General features: G+C 35.0%; 1 protein-coding gene across 2 annotated transcripts in view; it reads right to left on the bottom strand.

Moving 5' to 3' along the window:
• Positions 1-3,363: 3,363 nt before the first annotated feature.
• The window catches only part of LOC108910505 (glutamate receptor ionotropic, kainate 2-like), an 11,509-nt gene continuing 1,990 nt past the window's right edge, over positions 3,364-12,882 (bottom strand). The window contains exons 2-15 of one of the 2 annotated variants that reach the window (XM_018715122.1): positions 12,173-12,319; positions 11,722-12,082; positions 11,468-11,609; positions 8,949-9,116; positions 8,589-8,744; positions 8,122-8,336; positions 7,544-7,760; positions 7,403-7,487; positions 7,203-7,341; positions 6,686-6,823; positions 6,158-6,588; positions 5,940-6,058; positions 3,773-3,925; positions 3,364-3,643 (exon numbers count right to left, since the gene is read on the bottom strand). In XM_018715122.1, the coding sequence (XP_018570638.1) occupies positions 3,452-3,643; positions 3,773-3,925; positions 5,940-6,058; positions 6,158-6,588; positions 6,686-6,823; positions 7,203-7,341; positions 7,403-7,487; positions 7,544-7,760; positions 8,122-8,336; positions 8,589-8,744; positions 8,949-9,116; positions 11,468-11,609; positions 11,722-12,082; positions 12,173-12,319 (2,663 nt within the window). In that variant the 3' untranslated portion in view covers positions 3,364-3,451. The remainder of the gene's footprint in view (positions 3,644-3,772; positions 3,926-5,939; positions 6,059-6,157; positions 6,589-6,685; positions 6,824-7,202; positions 7,342-7,402; positions 7,488-7,543; positions 7,761-8,121; positions 8,337-8,588; positions 8,745-8,948; positions 9,117-11,467; positions 11,610-11,721; positions 12,083-12,172; positions 12,320-12,882) is intronic. The other variant, XM_018715123.1, reaches the window with a different exon arrangement.

Below are 12,882 nucleotides of genomic sequence, written 5' to 3'. Positions count from 1 at the left end.
ATAGGGCTTGAAGTTAACCTTCCTGACGATTAGGGCTCACAGCGCTTAGTGTTGTGGGGTTATAGGGCTTGGGATTAACCTTCCAGACATATAGGGCTTGGGGTTAACCTTCCTGACGATTAGGGCTCGCAGCGCTTAGTGTTATTGGGTTATAGGGCTTGAAGTTAACCTTCCTGACGATGAGGGCGCTCGCTCCGCTTAGTGTTGTGGGGTTATAGGGCTTGGGGTTAACGTTCCTAACAATTAGGGCTAGCAGCGCTCAGTGTTATGGGGTTAGCCATGATGTAATAATATAGCCATACTGGTCATCTTAAATTGACGATATCTCCGCGAAAAATAGAGCTTTTTCCAAATAAAAAAATGCGTCTTGAAGGGGAAAGATAGTCGTTTCCAATGATGTTTTCAGTTTTGCCAAGTTACATAACCTTGAATATAGCAAAACTACGTGTTTTTTGCACTTTTAGGTTAGAATATCTCGGAAACCTAGGGTGATGGATCAATTCTGAGGTTAGTTTCGGATTCAGCGCGCCAAATGCCTTCGGAAGCGTAGTGTCTGATCTCTGGAATTTTTTTTTTGAAATTTTGTCGGCCTGTGTTATTAGCAATTGAAAAAAACGGCAATTTTCGACCATTTTTGAGCTCTTGTGCATAAACAAAATATCGGAATTTAATCGGACTTTTGTCATTTTATAGGCTTATTTAATACCTACCTCTTTTGTATAAACTTTTTTTCGCTATGAATAACAGTTTTTTTTACGTGAGACAAAAAAACACTTTTCCATAACTTTGACCACTGTTAAAACAAAGTTTCCCAACTAGCCTCGAGTTGATTTTTTGATATTTTATTTATAACAGGTTTCCGAACAATATTCCGCAGAGAAACTTCTAATAGTATTTTTTTCCCGAAACAGGCTCTTTCATGTCTATAATGACTGGACTAAGTTGGTAAAATGTTTAGTTTCCCAGATATTTCTATAAATTTTTTTCATTCAAAATGTACTTAATAACTGTAAGAGAAATTGACAGACAGAATATAATTTTTGTGTGAAATTGACAGATATTTCAGATATCCAGTCGTTTTCTTTATAAGATCCGTAGGCGAGGAAAAGATTTTTTATAAAGAGAGCATCGTACATGTCTCTTTTCCATATTGGTGCGGGGAAACATTTGAATGTGATTTTTGTTGCTTTCAAAAACGTGTACCAGTTACAATATATCGAAAAAATATATATTCAATCAAAATTCAGATATAATATCATTAATTTTCACCACGTATTCAGAAGGCCTAATAAAGACATAAAATCGAAGTCGACCCTTTCAAAAATAAACATTGTATCACATTTGCTGACTGGGTATGCGCCGGCGCACTACAGAGCGTTCGAACATTGAAGCGAAACAGCTGATTTCCTCAGTCGTCTTGAATTTTTTAAATCGTGTTTTCGTATTCTACTAATTTTTTCTTTAGTCCAGGTTGTAGAGCAGTAAAAGTAGGCTTTGGCCTTTGTGTTTGAAGTCATCTATTTTGTTGTACAGAAAAATTCCAAATATTATGTAGAATGAGAAACCGTGTTTGCCTAATCCAAAAAACCATTGCTAAATTCAGGGGAACAACAAAACAGAACGAAAAATGTCCCATTGTTAATGTAAAATTTGATTCGTAGTAGTTGTAATTTTATATAAAATCGTCAAATAAACAAAAAATAAAGAATTACTTTTTTTATTTAGGGTTTACTTTCAATGTAAAGGGAAAAATATGTCGAAAAACGGGTAATTTTTCGTTCTCTTTGTATGTTTGTTGTTGCCCTGAATTTAGCAACAATGGTTTTTTGGAATAGGAAACTCGGATTCTTATTCTACATAATGTTTGGGATTTTTCTGTACAACAAAATAGATGACTTCAAATATAAACGCCTCGAATGCTCTGGACTACTTTCTTCCTTTAAAACTATTGACATTATAACTGAATTGCCCTGTACATTTATTTGTTATGTGATATTTTTATAGGGTGGTTTGTTAACCTCCTTATAAATGTTAAAAAGGCAAACGCAAAAACCAATGTATTGACTGATATTACTCATTTGTAGAATAGTTTTCGTTTTTTTCTTCGCTTATTTTTGTTTGTTTTGTGAAACTCTTGAGATTTTAGAAAAAAAAATCTAAAAGATTAAGACCATCACTTAACTGATCACTGTGGCAGTCACTTTGAAAAATACTTCCGATAACACGGGTCAACATTTGATCTAGGGACAATCGTCAGAAGTGACTAAGGTATTTAGGGTTTTTTTGGGTCGCTGATAACGAATCCGAGGTCGGTTAAGCTCCCTCACACCAGGTTCAAGGTGATTTGAAGGTCAAATCAAGAAATTACCTCCAAAAAATCTGAAAAAATTCATGCTTATGTTTTAGAGGTCACTGAACCCGAATCCGAGGTTTGTTTACCCCTACCATACACCCTAGAGGTTATTAAAGGTCATCTCAAGGTCATTCATGAAGTATTTTGCATAGAAAAGTTAAAATCAGTCTGAAAAATCTGAAGAAATTCATCTGAATGTTTTTGAGGTCACTGAACGCGAATCCAAAGTTATTTAAGCTTCATCACGTCAGGTTCAAGGTGATTTGAAGGTGAATTCGCGAAAAAGTTTTGTAAAAAATCAGAAAAGTTATGTTGGATTGACTAAGTTCGAATTCGCTGTTATTTTCGTCTACATGGACTTACCTATTGTACCGAGGTCATTCAGAGGTTGATTCATTTTGACAACGTATGGGAAACCATCAGAAAAAGACTATATCTCCATACAAACGTGTAGATGGTTATACGTAGACAAACGGAAACTCTTTGAAGGCCTTTAATAACCTCCAGATCAACTCAGCGACCCACTTCAATACACTTTTTACATTTTTTTTACACAACTTTTTCCAAATTTAACCTACAAATCACCTTGAACCTAATGTGATGGAGCTTAACCGACCTCGGATTTGTGTTCAGCGACCCCAAAAACCCCTATATCGTCACTTCTGACGATTGTCCCTAGATCAAATGTTGACCTGTGTAACTTAGGTTGATTTTCTATAGTTCCATTTTCAAACCTAGAGGAATAGATTAATTGAATATATTTTTTTTAATACAGCATTCTAGACAATCGCTAGACAAGAAGCTTAAAATGTGCATCATTTGACTTTTGTGGTGTAAAATTTTTAGAAAATTATCACTTTTGAAGTTATTCGGAGTGGCTACTTTTGGTTGGGACACCCTGTATATACAAATAAATGTGTTGCGTATATTCCAGGTTATGTTTGTCCTCATATTTCCATGATTCTTACTACTTGGAATTCAATATTGTTATCCGAGTTGAAACTCAACAATCAGTTTGATTTGCTCGTATAATTCAATTTATTACAAGTACATTGGTATTAAAATTTCGTCTCACAAACATTTCTTTTATCAACTAAATTAGTTGTTTAAATTCATAAATGACCCGGCACTCTGCAAGAAACTGTGGATCATGCTTTTGTCGTCCGTCTTATCGCTCTTGTGGCTGCTGGAAGACGAGGATTCGGAGATGACTGGTTTCGTTCGCTTCTTCGTGATCCAGACATTACAGGCGAACTTCAACTCCACCTTCAACGCCTCCCAATACGTCAGCTGCATCAAAAAGACAATATAGCGTTGCTTCGTATCCGTAAAAAATGTTGTAGGCATTCAACGAAAAGAAAATGAGTCAATTTTAGAAACATAATTTTTGGTCTAAGATGCTACATTGGTTTTACTTACATGTTCCTCCACAGATACACTTCTGACGTTCCACAAGAATTCAAATATGGCTAGCATAACCGCAATTGCTATACCAACACCCAGTACGAAAAACACGCCGCCAACATTAGCCAGTGCCAGTTCAGCACTATCAGATTTTTCCTCTACATCGAACTAAAAAGAAAGCAAGGAACTTTTATACATTGTGTTATTTAAACATAACGTGTGTGTAAACATAGATCCGGTAATGCTTCGTTTTCAAATTACAGGTGTCAAACTTTTATTAAAAAAATATATTTTTTGTAAAAATCTTAATAATCCTTTAGCTGTTTTTGTTGAAATTTGGCGGTTTTATTTATGGCAATTTAGCTCTATAGTAGGATCATATTCGATGCAAAGTAATACGTCATTGCCTGTCAGGGGTCCAGTGCAGTACGGTTTTAAGGGGTTTAGAAATTGAATAATTTCTTTATGCATTATGAAAGGATGAAGGGATCAATTCACGTCTGTTCCTACAAAAATCCCCTTATCCTCATAAACTATTTATTTTAAATGTAATTTATTATAAAACCAATTTGTTTTTTAAATTCCACATATGTACTACATTTCACCTCTGTACGAGCCACTGTTTTTGTTGTTTTTTTTTTTTGGAGGCGGTCTCTGATTTACGACCAAGCTCGCCAGGTTAGTATATAACATATAACCGACATAGCCGACCACTCGATGCACCTGGGCGACTACAGCTTCAGATTTTATATTCAATTTCATTTTAAATTTGATATGGTTCATCTTAAGCTTCCTAAAAATGACACGATTTTCCTGTGATAAAAGACCGACAATTTTTTGCTCTATTTTGCATCGAATACGATCCTACTATACCTAGATCAAAATTATTAAGTCCAGTGGCGTCCTGGGGAAACCTTAATCAATATTTTTGACAAAAAAATGTACGCCACTGACGTTTTAAAACTTTAAATTTTTTTTCAAATGAAGCAACTAAGAACTAAACTTTTTTGTCTCTTGTATTTTTTTCGTATTTTGCTTCCTTTTTGGAGGAGAAAAAAATAATAAAAATCACTTTATTGCATGTCCCTGGGACAATATAATAAAGAATTGAAACTACTAAACTAAACAACAATCAAAAACTGGGGTGTATCTGTTATTTTTTTCCATATCAATAGTTTATTCTAGTCTTAGAAAATCTTTATTTCTTTTTCTCCAAAAAGGAAGCAAGATACAAAAAAAATTCAAGAGACAAAAAAGTTGTATTTTATTGTATTTAGTTGCTTAATGCGAAAAAAATTATAAGTTTTAAAAAAGTCAATGGCGAATTTTTTTTTGTCAAAAATATGGGTTAAGGTGGAAGCCCCCCCCGGGCTTCCACTGGCTCCCGGGAAGCCACTGGACTTAATAATTTTAATCTAGTTAGGACTAAATTATCATAAATAGCACTGCCAAATTTCAATAAAATCGGCTAAAGGATTATTAAGATTTTAAGGAAAAAACGGTCTTTTAAAAAAGTTTGACACCCTGTATATTGAAAACGAAGCAATATCGGACCTATGTTTATATAAACGTTCCCTCTTAGAATCACTCAAAGAAACAACCTGAAATTTGGATACGTACTTAAATAACACCCTGTATACTGCTACTTTTAAAATTAGAGTTATATTATAGCACTGGAGGTGATGTGCTTTAGAAGCAACCTGTCATTCAAGGCTACACCTCTAAAAAAATTCGAGTTTTCTCCGGAATACCTCGAGGTTCCCATTTAGGGCCTATTTTATTTTTATTGTTTATCAATGACCAAGATTTTTCGCTAATGATTTAAAACTGTCTACACAATAAACGACTGTGACTGTATAAGGATCCAGAATGGTTTAACAAATGTTTATTCTTGATGTCAGCAGAACTGCCTCTATTTAGCTATAAAAAAATTTTTATTGAAAAAACAACTTCAAATTTCATAATGACACAGACATTTATTCTATATTCCGATGTATTTCGATATTCCAAAAACGTGTATTCTTATGTTTTCGAAAGTAGCAATAGTTCATTTGAAAGTTATAACTGAAAAAGTGGTTTCCCCCTCCCCCACGTTCTTTGAGGCGTTGTAACTTCCAAATTTTTTAAATTTGGACTAATTTATGTATCAAATTGCTCTTAATTATCAAAGTTCTAAACTCACGTTTTCACATGAAGGATCTTTCCGCTTCTCCTTCCACCATTTGTTTTTCAAATCGTTCAGCTTTCCACTCTCCTGGAGTTTCAAAATGGCCTTATTGATAGCACTTCTATAAGGTGAATCTACAAGAAATTCTTTTAGTAGTACTGTTATCTTACCAGTTTTCACACATTTCTTTCATCAGTTCTAAAAGATGCAGTAAAAAAAAGTTCAGTACTCACTCATTGGCATGGCGATACCGTAACTCTTCGTATCCAAGGAGCTTCCCACCTGCTTCAAGTCGCACTTGGTCTCTATTTCGTATTCGATTTGAGTAGACTCCATCAGAAAAGCGTACTGTCCCTTTGGCGCTTGCACCCTTTTCACCCCGTCATTGTTATTTTTCTCGAAGACGCTGGGCCTGGTGGCAAGCATGTTTGTCCACATTCTCTGGTAAGTTGAGAAGTTGGAGTCCCTGAAGAAAGCCATGGTAGATCCCCCGTCCACCACGCCGTATTTAATTTTGGTCTGTTTCGAGAGGGCCTCGGCCCCGTCGATGGTGGGTTCCATTCTGTCTTTGGTCAAGAAAGCCGCCAAGTTGGCCGTGTAGGAGCTCGTCATGATGAGGGAGAAGAACCACCACATCGAAACCGCCATTCTCGATGATATACCTCTAAAAACGCGAAATGGAGCTTCTGAAGTAACTTGGAAGTTTCAGAGGTAACATTTATCACAATTTTGTACTGGTGTAGTTGGGGTAGAAAACTTACTTTGGCAATATGTCGCAACCTTGCGTCATTATGGAGCCCAAAGTCAACCACAGACAGTTCTTAATGTCCCATATGTTTTCCAGTTCCTCTGGATTTTCATCGCACGGGTGTGGATTTTCCCAATCTCCAGGAGTCATCCTTTAAATTAAAATAGTTTTAAAATATATTGTTTTGAAACTCCAATAATGGTACAACAATTATTTTCCTATGGATTATCATGTACATATGCAAGACGAAGAAACTAAATCGGAACTTCAACCACTTGCTGGATATTTTATTTCAAAGTTGATGATGATTCGCTGAACACCAAACATTGATGATGCACGCCAAAAGTTAATGTTGCAAGTAAAATGATGCATTCAGTTGAATCACAAGTATCGCATTCATCGCTTCCAAGTATGGATACAACATTGTGTACGTTTTAACACCTTTTTAACCAATTTCAACAATACTTTGAGCAGAAGGGGTACTTCACAATCTAGAATTAAAAATAAATACTAATGATATGTCCTCTTACCTGGATATGAAATATAACACGACGGAAATAATTAAATACAATGTAGCTGTATAAATCCAAACTGACACCGAGAACGGATCCAAGAAAGCGAACATATTAATATCCTTTTTTTCCTCTTTTTTGTACAGAATACTTATTCCTAAAATGTAGAAAAGAGTAACAAATAAATTTGGTGTGACTGCTTAGGAAGTATTGCACACCTAGCGTCATAAAAGGCATACTGAAATCAACCACTTCCCTTCTTTGATGTGTAATGGTGAGATCGCAAACTGCAAGTTGTGCTTTCTAGAAACATAATGTCTTTAATCCAAAAAAAAAAATCAGGATATGATTATAGTTACCCTTTCCAAAAGATCTCCAACAAGCCCAGTCCATTTTTTCTTCTTCTCGTCCCATTTCCCATATTCCTTGTCTTCAGCCAAATGAAATTCAAACCTGAAGCCGATTATATTCGCAACTTCTTGGATCAAATCCATCGAGTAACCTTCATATCTGTCGTTTCCGTACAATATCTTACCCTCTTCGGATTCTCTATACTTTAAATAAGGTTCACCAATCCTAAAATACTCAATTTCAGTTATTCAGACAAATGGCCATCGTTCCCTATTCCAACTAATGTAGGAAAGGTGCTCTGTCACCTCTTTTTGCAGAAACACACATCTCCGCAGATGCAAAAGGGTCTTTTATTGGGGAGAAAGGTTAAATATGGTGACTTTAAATCAAAGATTTCATTGTCTTTAATACTGACAACATTATATTTGCTTGATTTCAATCTATTCTTTAATATAAATATATAAGAATTTTAAAGGAAGTTACCAAACAAAAACAGAATACTTTGACATAGTTTATTTTTAGCCCAACACTTACTGGAACAAATATTTATCATCCCTTTCCCTGCAAACGTTTATTTCTGTTTTACCTGGACGACACGTTCACTAGAATCTTTTGGAGATTCGCGACAGCCGCGAACTCGGTATCATTGGAACTCCTGCGCAAGACCAGAGAACTGTTACTTGCGTACCAGTCGGCAATTACTTGATTGTCGAGAATATCCACCACGTGTATGTTGAAATGGATGCGATTGCCGTTGTCGTCGAATTTTAGAGGTCCGGACAATGATAATGAAGGCTTCCTCTAATCAAGAAATAAGAGAAGTTGATAATTTGGGACAAAACGATATAAGTACAAAACTACATTTATTATTATTCATGTGGTTGAGTCAGGATCGAAGAAAATAGGCTTTGTGAAGCGAGAGAAACCAGGAAAAATGAAAGAGGAAGTTCAGGGTAGAAGCAGAAGGAAGAGGTAAGGACAGAGAAAGAAGGAACACCAACAACTCAGCTTAGCAAAGATTTTTTTATGTTATGCTTTTAATTTGGTTCTCACCTCTTTCATGTAAGCTGCAAAGATGTATCCATTTTTGGATTTCGTTTGTTCGAAGCAATTGATTGGGTTCGGCGTTATACTTTTTTCAGTGTACATCAAATCGTTTATGGAATCGGTGAGATGTAGCAGGGCATCGTAGAAAAGCACTGTTTCCGTCTGCAAGTTAAATTATACTGTTTTGTTTTTGTCAGAATTATAACATAACAAAACATAAGTTAGGAAATGATTTCACTTCTTTTCTTAAATACAGATCTACAGATTCTAACTGTGATTTGGTTATGCGTGTGAAAAACTTTGGATTAATTTCCACGAATTAGATACTATTTTAGTAAGAATTAGGAAAGGTTTTATCGAACTTACTTTGATTTGATTAGGTTCGAGAGAAATGCGTTTGCTGTAATAATCAAACGGGGACAATTCCCATCTTCGTATGGTATTCTTAAAGTCATCAGTATTATAATCAAAGAGCCTTATGGTAGTTATGTTGGCTGTAGTGTCCAGTTCTCCATAATCTAATGTATGGGCGTCCTAAGACAGTTTAATTTTTTTTTTTTTGTAAAACTGTCATTAAAATTACATTTTTAATTCATTGATATGTGAACAAAAAATTGACATTAATACAGTTATCAATTATTTATTTAGAAACAGTAATATTAATATTACAACACGAACAGTTGTACTTTTACTTAAATGACATGAGAAGCACTAATCATTCGGTTATTTATTCGAATAAAGAAATTAATAACACTAGTCTTTAATGATTTTATTTGAGTAAATGCTCAAAAATACCTCCATTGATGCAAAAAATAAAACATCTTAACACGTATTTTTTATTTCTTTAATACATTATCAAGAACTATCTAATAGAATAAGATTAAACCAGAACAATAACAGAAAATAACACTAATAAAATTTTGAAAAGGCGCAAAGCTACAACAAATGACCTCCCTCTGACGTGACACAAGATTCAACTCTTCCCCTCATTGATTGTCGTATTCGCGCAAATATTCCTGGTATATTTCTTATTGTCTCACAGCCGACTATAATTCGATTCCTCAGGTCATTAACATTTTCAACGGGAGAGGAATAAACTAATGACTTAAGAAAACCCCAAATGCAAAAACAAGAGGATTTAAATCCAGCGATTGTGCAGGCCAATGTTCCGTACCTCTCCTACCTATCCAACGATTTGGTTATACTGTGTCTAAATGATTACGTACATTAATGCTAAAATGGGCTGGTGCACCATCATGCATGTACCATAGGTGTTGTCTCAGCTGTAGAGGAATTTCTTCAAGAAGAACAGGTAACTCTTCCTGTAGGAAATTAAGATAAGATTCGCCTGTTAGTCGTTGTGGGAGGAAATATGGACCGATTAAATGATCATCAATTACCCCAAGCCATACATTTACGGAAAACTGATGCTGAAAATGAGCTTCAAAGATTCCATGGGGGTTTTCCTCAGCCCATAAGTGATTGTTATGGAAATTTCGTATACACTGTCGTCCAAAAGTAGCCTCGTCAGTAAACAAAACGGCATTTAAAAAATTAGGAATTTGAGCGATTTGATGATTAATCCATTGGCAAAAAAATAGGCGCGGAAAAAAGTCTCTAGGTAGTAGAGCTTGCACACGTTCAATATGAAACGGATACAATTGCTGTTCTTTAAGAATTTTAAATACAGTGAAGTTGCTTACATTCAATATGTTGGCAATTTTTCGAGTACTTGTTTCAGGTGACTCCGCAATTAACTCGAGAACTGCTTCTTCTAGTTGCACAGTTCGTACTTCTCGAGGGCGCCCACAGTCAACCGTTTGTTTCTTAAATGAACCATTTTCGCGCAAACGTTGATGAAGACGAGCAAATATTGTGTGATGAGGTACCCTACGTCCTGGATACAACTCAGCATACAATCGTCGAGCTTGCCGACCATTTCCATTACTTCGACCATAGACAAAATGCATGTCTGACAATTCCGCATTTGTAAAATTTTCCATTCTTTTCGATAAAAGAAAAATTAATTACTTATTAACACTAATGTTATAGCAAACTAAAAGCTTAATAAATTAATAATGACGAAACGCTAATTTGACATTTCTTAAAAATATTCGTATTTAACAGACAAATGTTGACAGTAGCCTACTAGGTAATGTATTAAAGAAATAAAAAATACGCGTTAAGATGTTTTATTTTTTTGCATCAAAACGGCGCCCCATACGAAGAAAAGGCAAGAGAGATTTTTTGTCACAAATTGAACGAGGAATTCAAAAATGATTTTTAATTTGTAATATCTCAGTGGCGTACCATTTTTTTCTTTAAAAAAATTGAGATTATTACCCGTACGCGCGCCAATGATGAACATAAAATTCTTAATTGCGTGTCAAAAAATGCGCAATAACTACCTCTTAAAACCCACCAAATTTCATTTGCACATCTCGACCGGTTTCAGAGCAATAAATTAAATCGTCAGTTTTTAAGAAAAACTTTGACACCCCGTATCTCGGAAAACGAATCATTTGCGGACATACGTTTATAAGCAAACTGCCATTATTTTCTCATGTAGAATCATCCCCTGAAATTTGTCGCACTTATTTACTAACCCCCTGTATAAATTTTATTGCCACATGGAATAAAGTCGGTATCTCAATTATTATGCATTTTTATAAAAAAAATCCCGAGACGCGTTCCTTTTTGGATTCTGAAATGACATCCTACAACGTAAAAATTTCATCCCTAAATTCAACGCCCTTCGAATGGCAGTTACAACCCTTAAATTTTTAAATGGGAATTAAGGATACCTCATTTGAAAGATATTTTCATTCTCTATTCTAAAATACTATGGTTTTACCCAGAAAAAAATATATAGATGAATAACTTACCAGAGACGTCAATAGATAATTATTATGCAAACTTAACAAATTCTGATCTTTAGCTTGTTGTAGAATTGGTAGAATGTGTTCTGTTTTACAATCCAAAATGATATTGTTCTCCGTAGCATTTTTTATTTCTTTTAACAAAGATCTGAAACAAAAAATCGTATAATAAATGCTTACGTTCCACGCCAATATGCTTTGTTTTAATTTTAATATTTCTAAAATATTAATTTGTTGTATGGATCTAAAGAAGCGACTACCTGTGGTCATTCCCGGGTCCCAACTGCTTCACCAGTATATTATTTTGCTTACTGTTGCGTTTGTAGTCTTGCAATTTTAAGATCTCCTGCATTCTGATGAGTCCTTCTTCCGTTTCGTAGATGATAACGAAGCTGCCCCACTGCAAGCTTTTCACGATCTCAGCGAGTGCTTGGGCGAAGAGCTCTGCTTCCGGGAAAAAATTGAAGACGGTGTCTGTTTGCTTTCTAGTGGGAGGCCTCCACGAGGTCATGATGTACGGCACTTCAAAGTGATTGCATATCGATTCTAGGATGGCTCTTGTCGGCGATTCAAGACCAATCACCGCTGCTATTCCATAGTCAGCTTCTAGCATTCCACATACTTGACGGTGTAACGAGAATATTTTAATATTTTCGGTTCAGGTACTTACTGTAATAGACGTATTGCACGAATTTTAGTTTATTTACTCACAAGTCTTGCTGGCCTCGAAGGAATCGAAGTTTGAAATCTGTAAAACGTTGCTCTTGAAAAAAGCCTTCTGGTCGAACGTGTTCTTTTTGTGTAATGTGGAATTTAGGGCAATTTCGGACTGATGGCTTCCTTCATTGAAAAGTATTCCTTAAAACAGATAATATCAATATGAAAGAATTGGATATTTCTGATTAATCTAAGGATTAAAAGTATCAACTTTAACTTCTAGGCATAAAAGTGAATACTTTTATTGCTAAGATACCATTTCTCAGCAAGGAAAATGTCAACCTTAGAGACCTCTGACTGTCAAAAAATGTCATAGATTTGCTGGAGAACAAAAATATTTTTAGGAGGCGAATTTAGTTAAAACAATCAAAACTGGTACGCGAAATATTGGGACATCCCGTATAAAGCTTAAAGTACGTTATAGCTCCTAGAGGCTACCTACTTCTTTTTTTTTGACTTAGCAACACAAACAGCACACAAACAAGTTTTGCATTGCACTATAGTCCAAGCATTCTGTCACGGATTAATGTTAAATTTGAAGAAATTATTACCTGGACAAAAAAAATATGACCGTTTAGAAAATTTAATTTTAAATTGAGTTTCTTGTTCTTTAAACTTGATCCAATATGGCGAACATGGTTAAAAAAAATCGCAAAGTTGAAAAAAACGGTTTTTCTAAAATAACTAAAAAAATTATAGCACGA

Source organism: Anoplophora glabripennis, unplaced genomic scaffold (genome assembly GCF_000390285.2).
Source record: "Anoplophora glabripennis isolate ALB-LARVAE unplaced genomic scaffold, Agla_2.0 scaffold605, whole genome shotgun sequence".
NCBI classification, from domain to species: domain Eukaryota; kingdom Metazoa; phylum Arthropoda; class Insecta; order Coleoptera; family Cerambycidae; genus Anoplophora; species Anoplophora glabripennis.
This window is presented reverse-complemented; position numbering and strand designations above follow the sequence as displayed.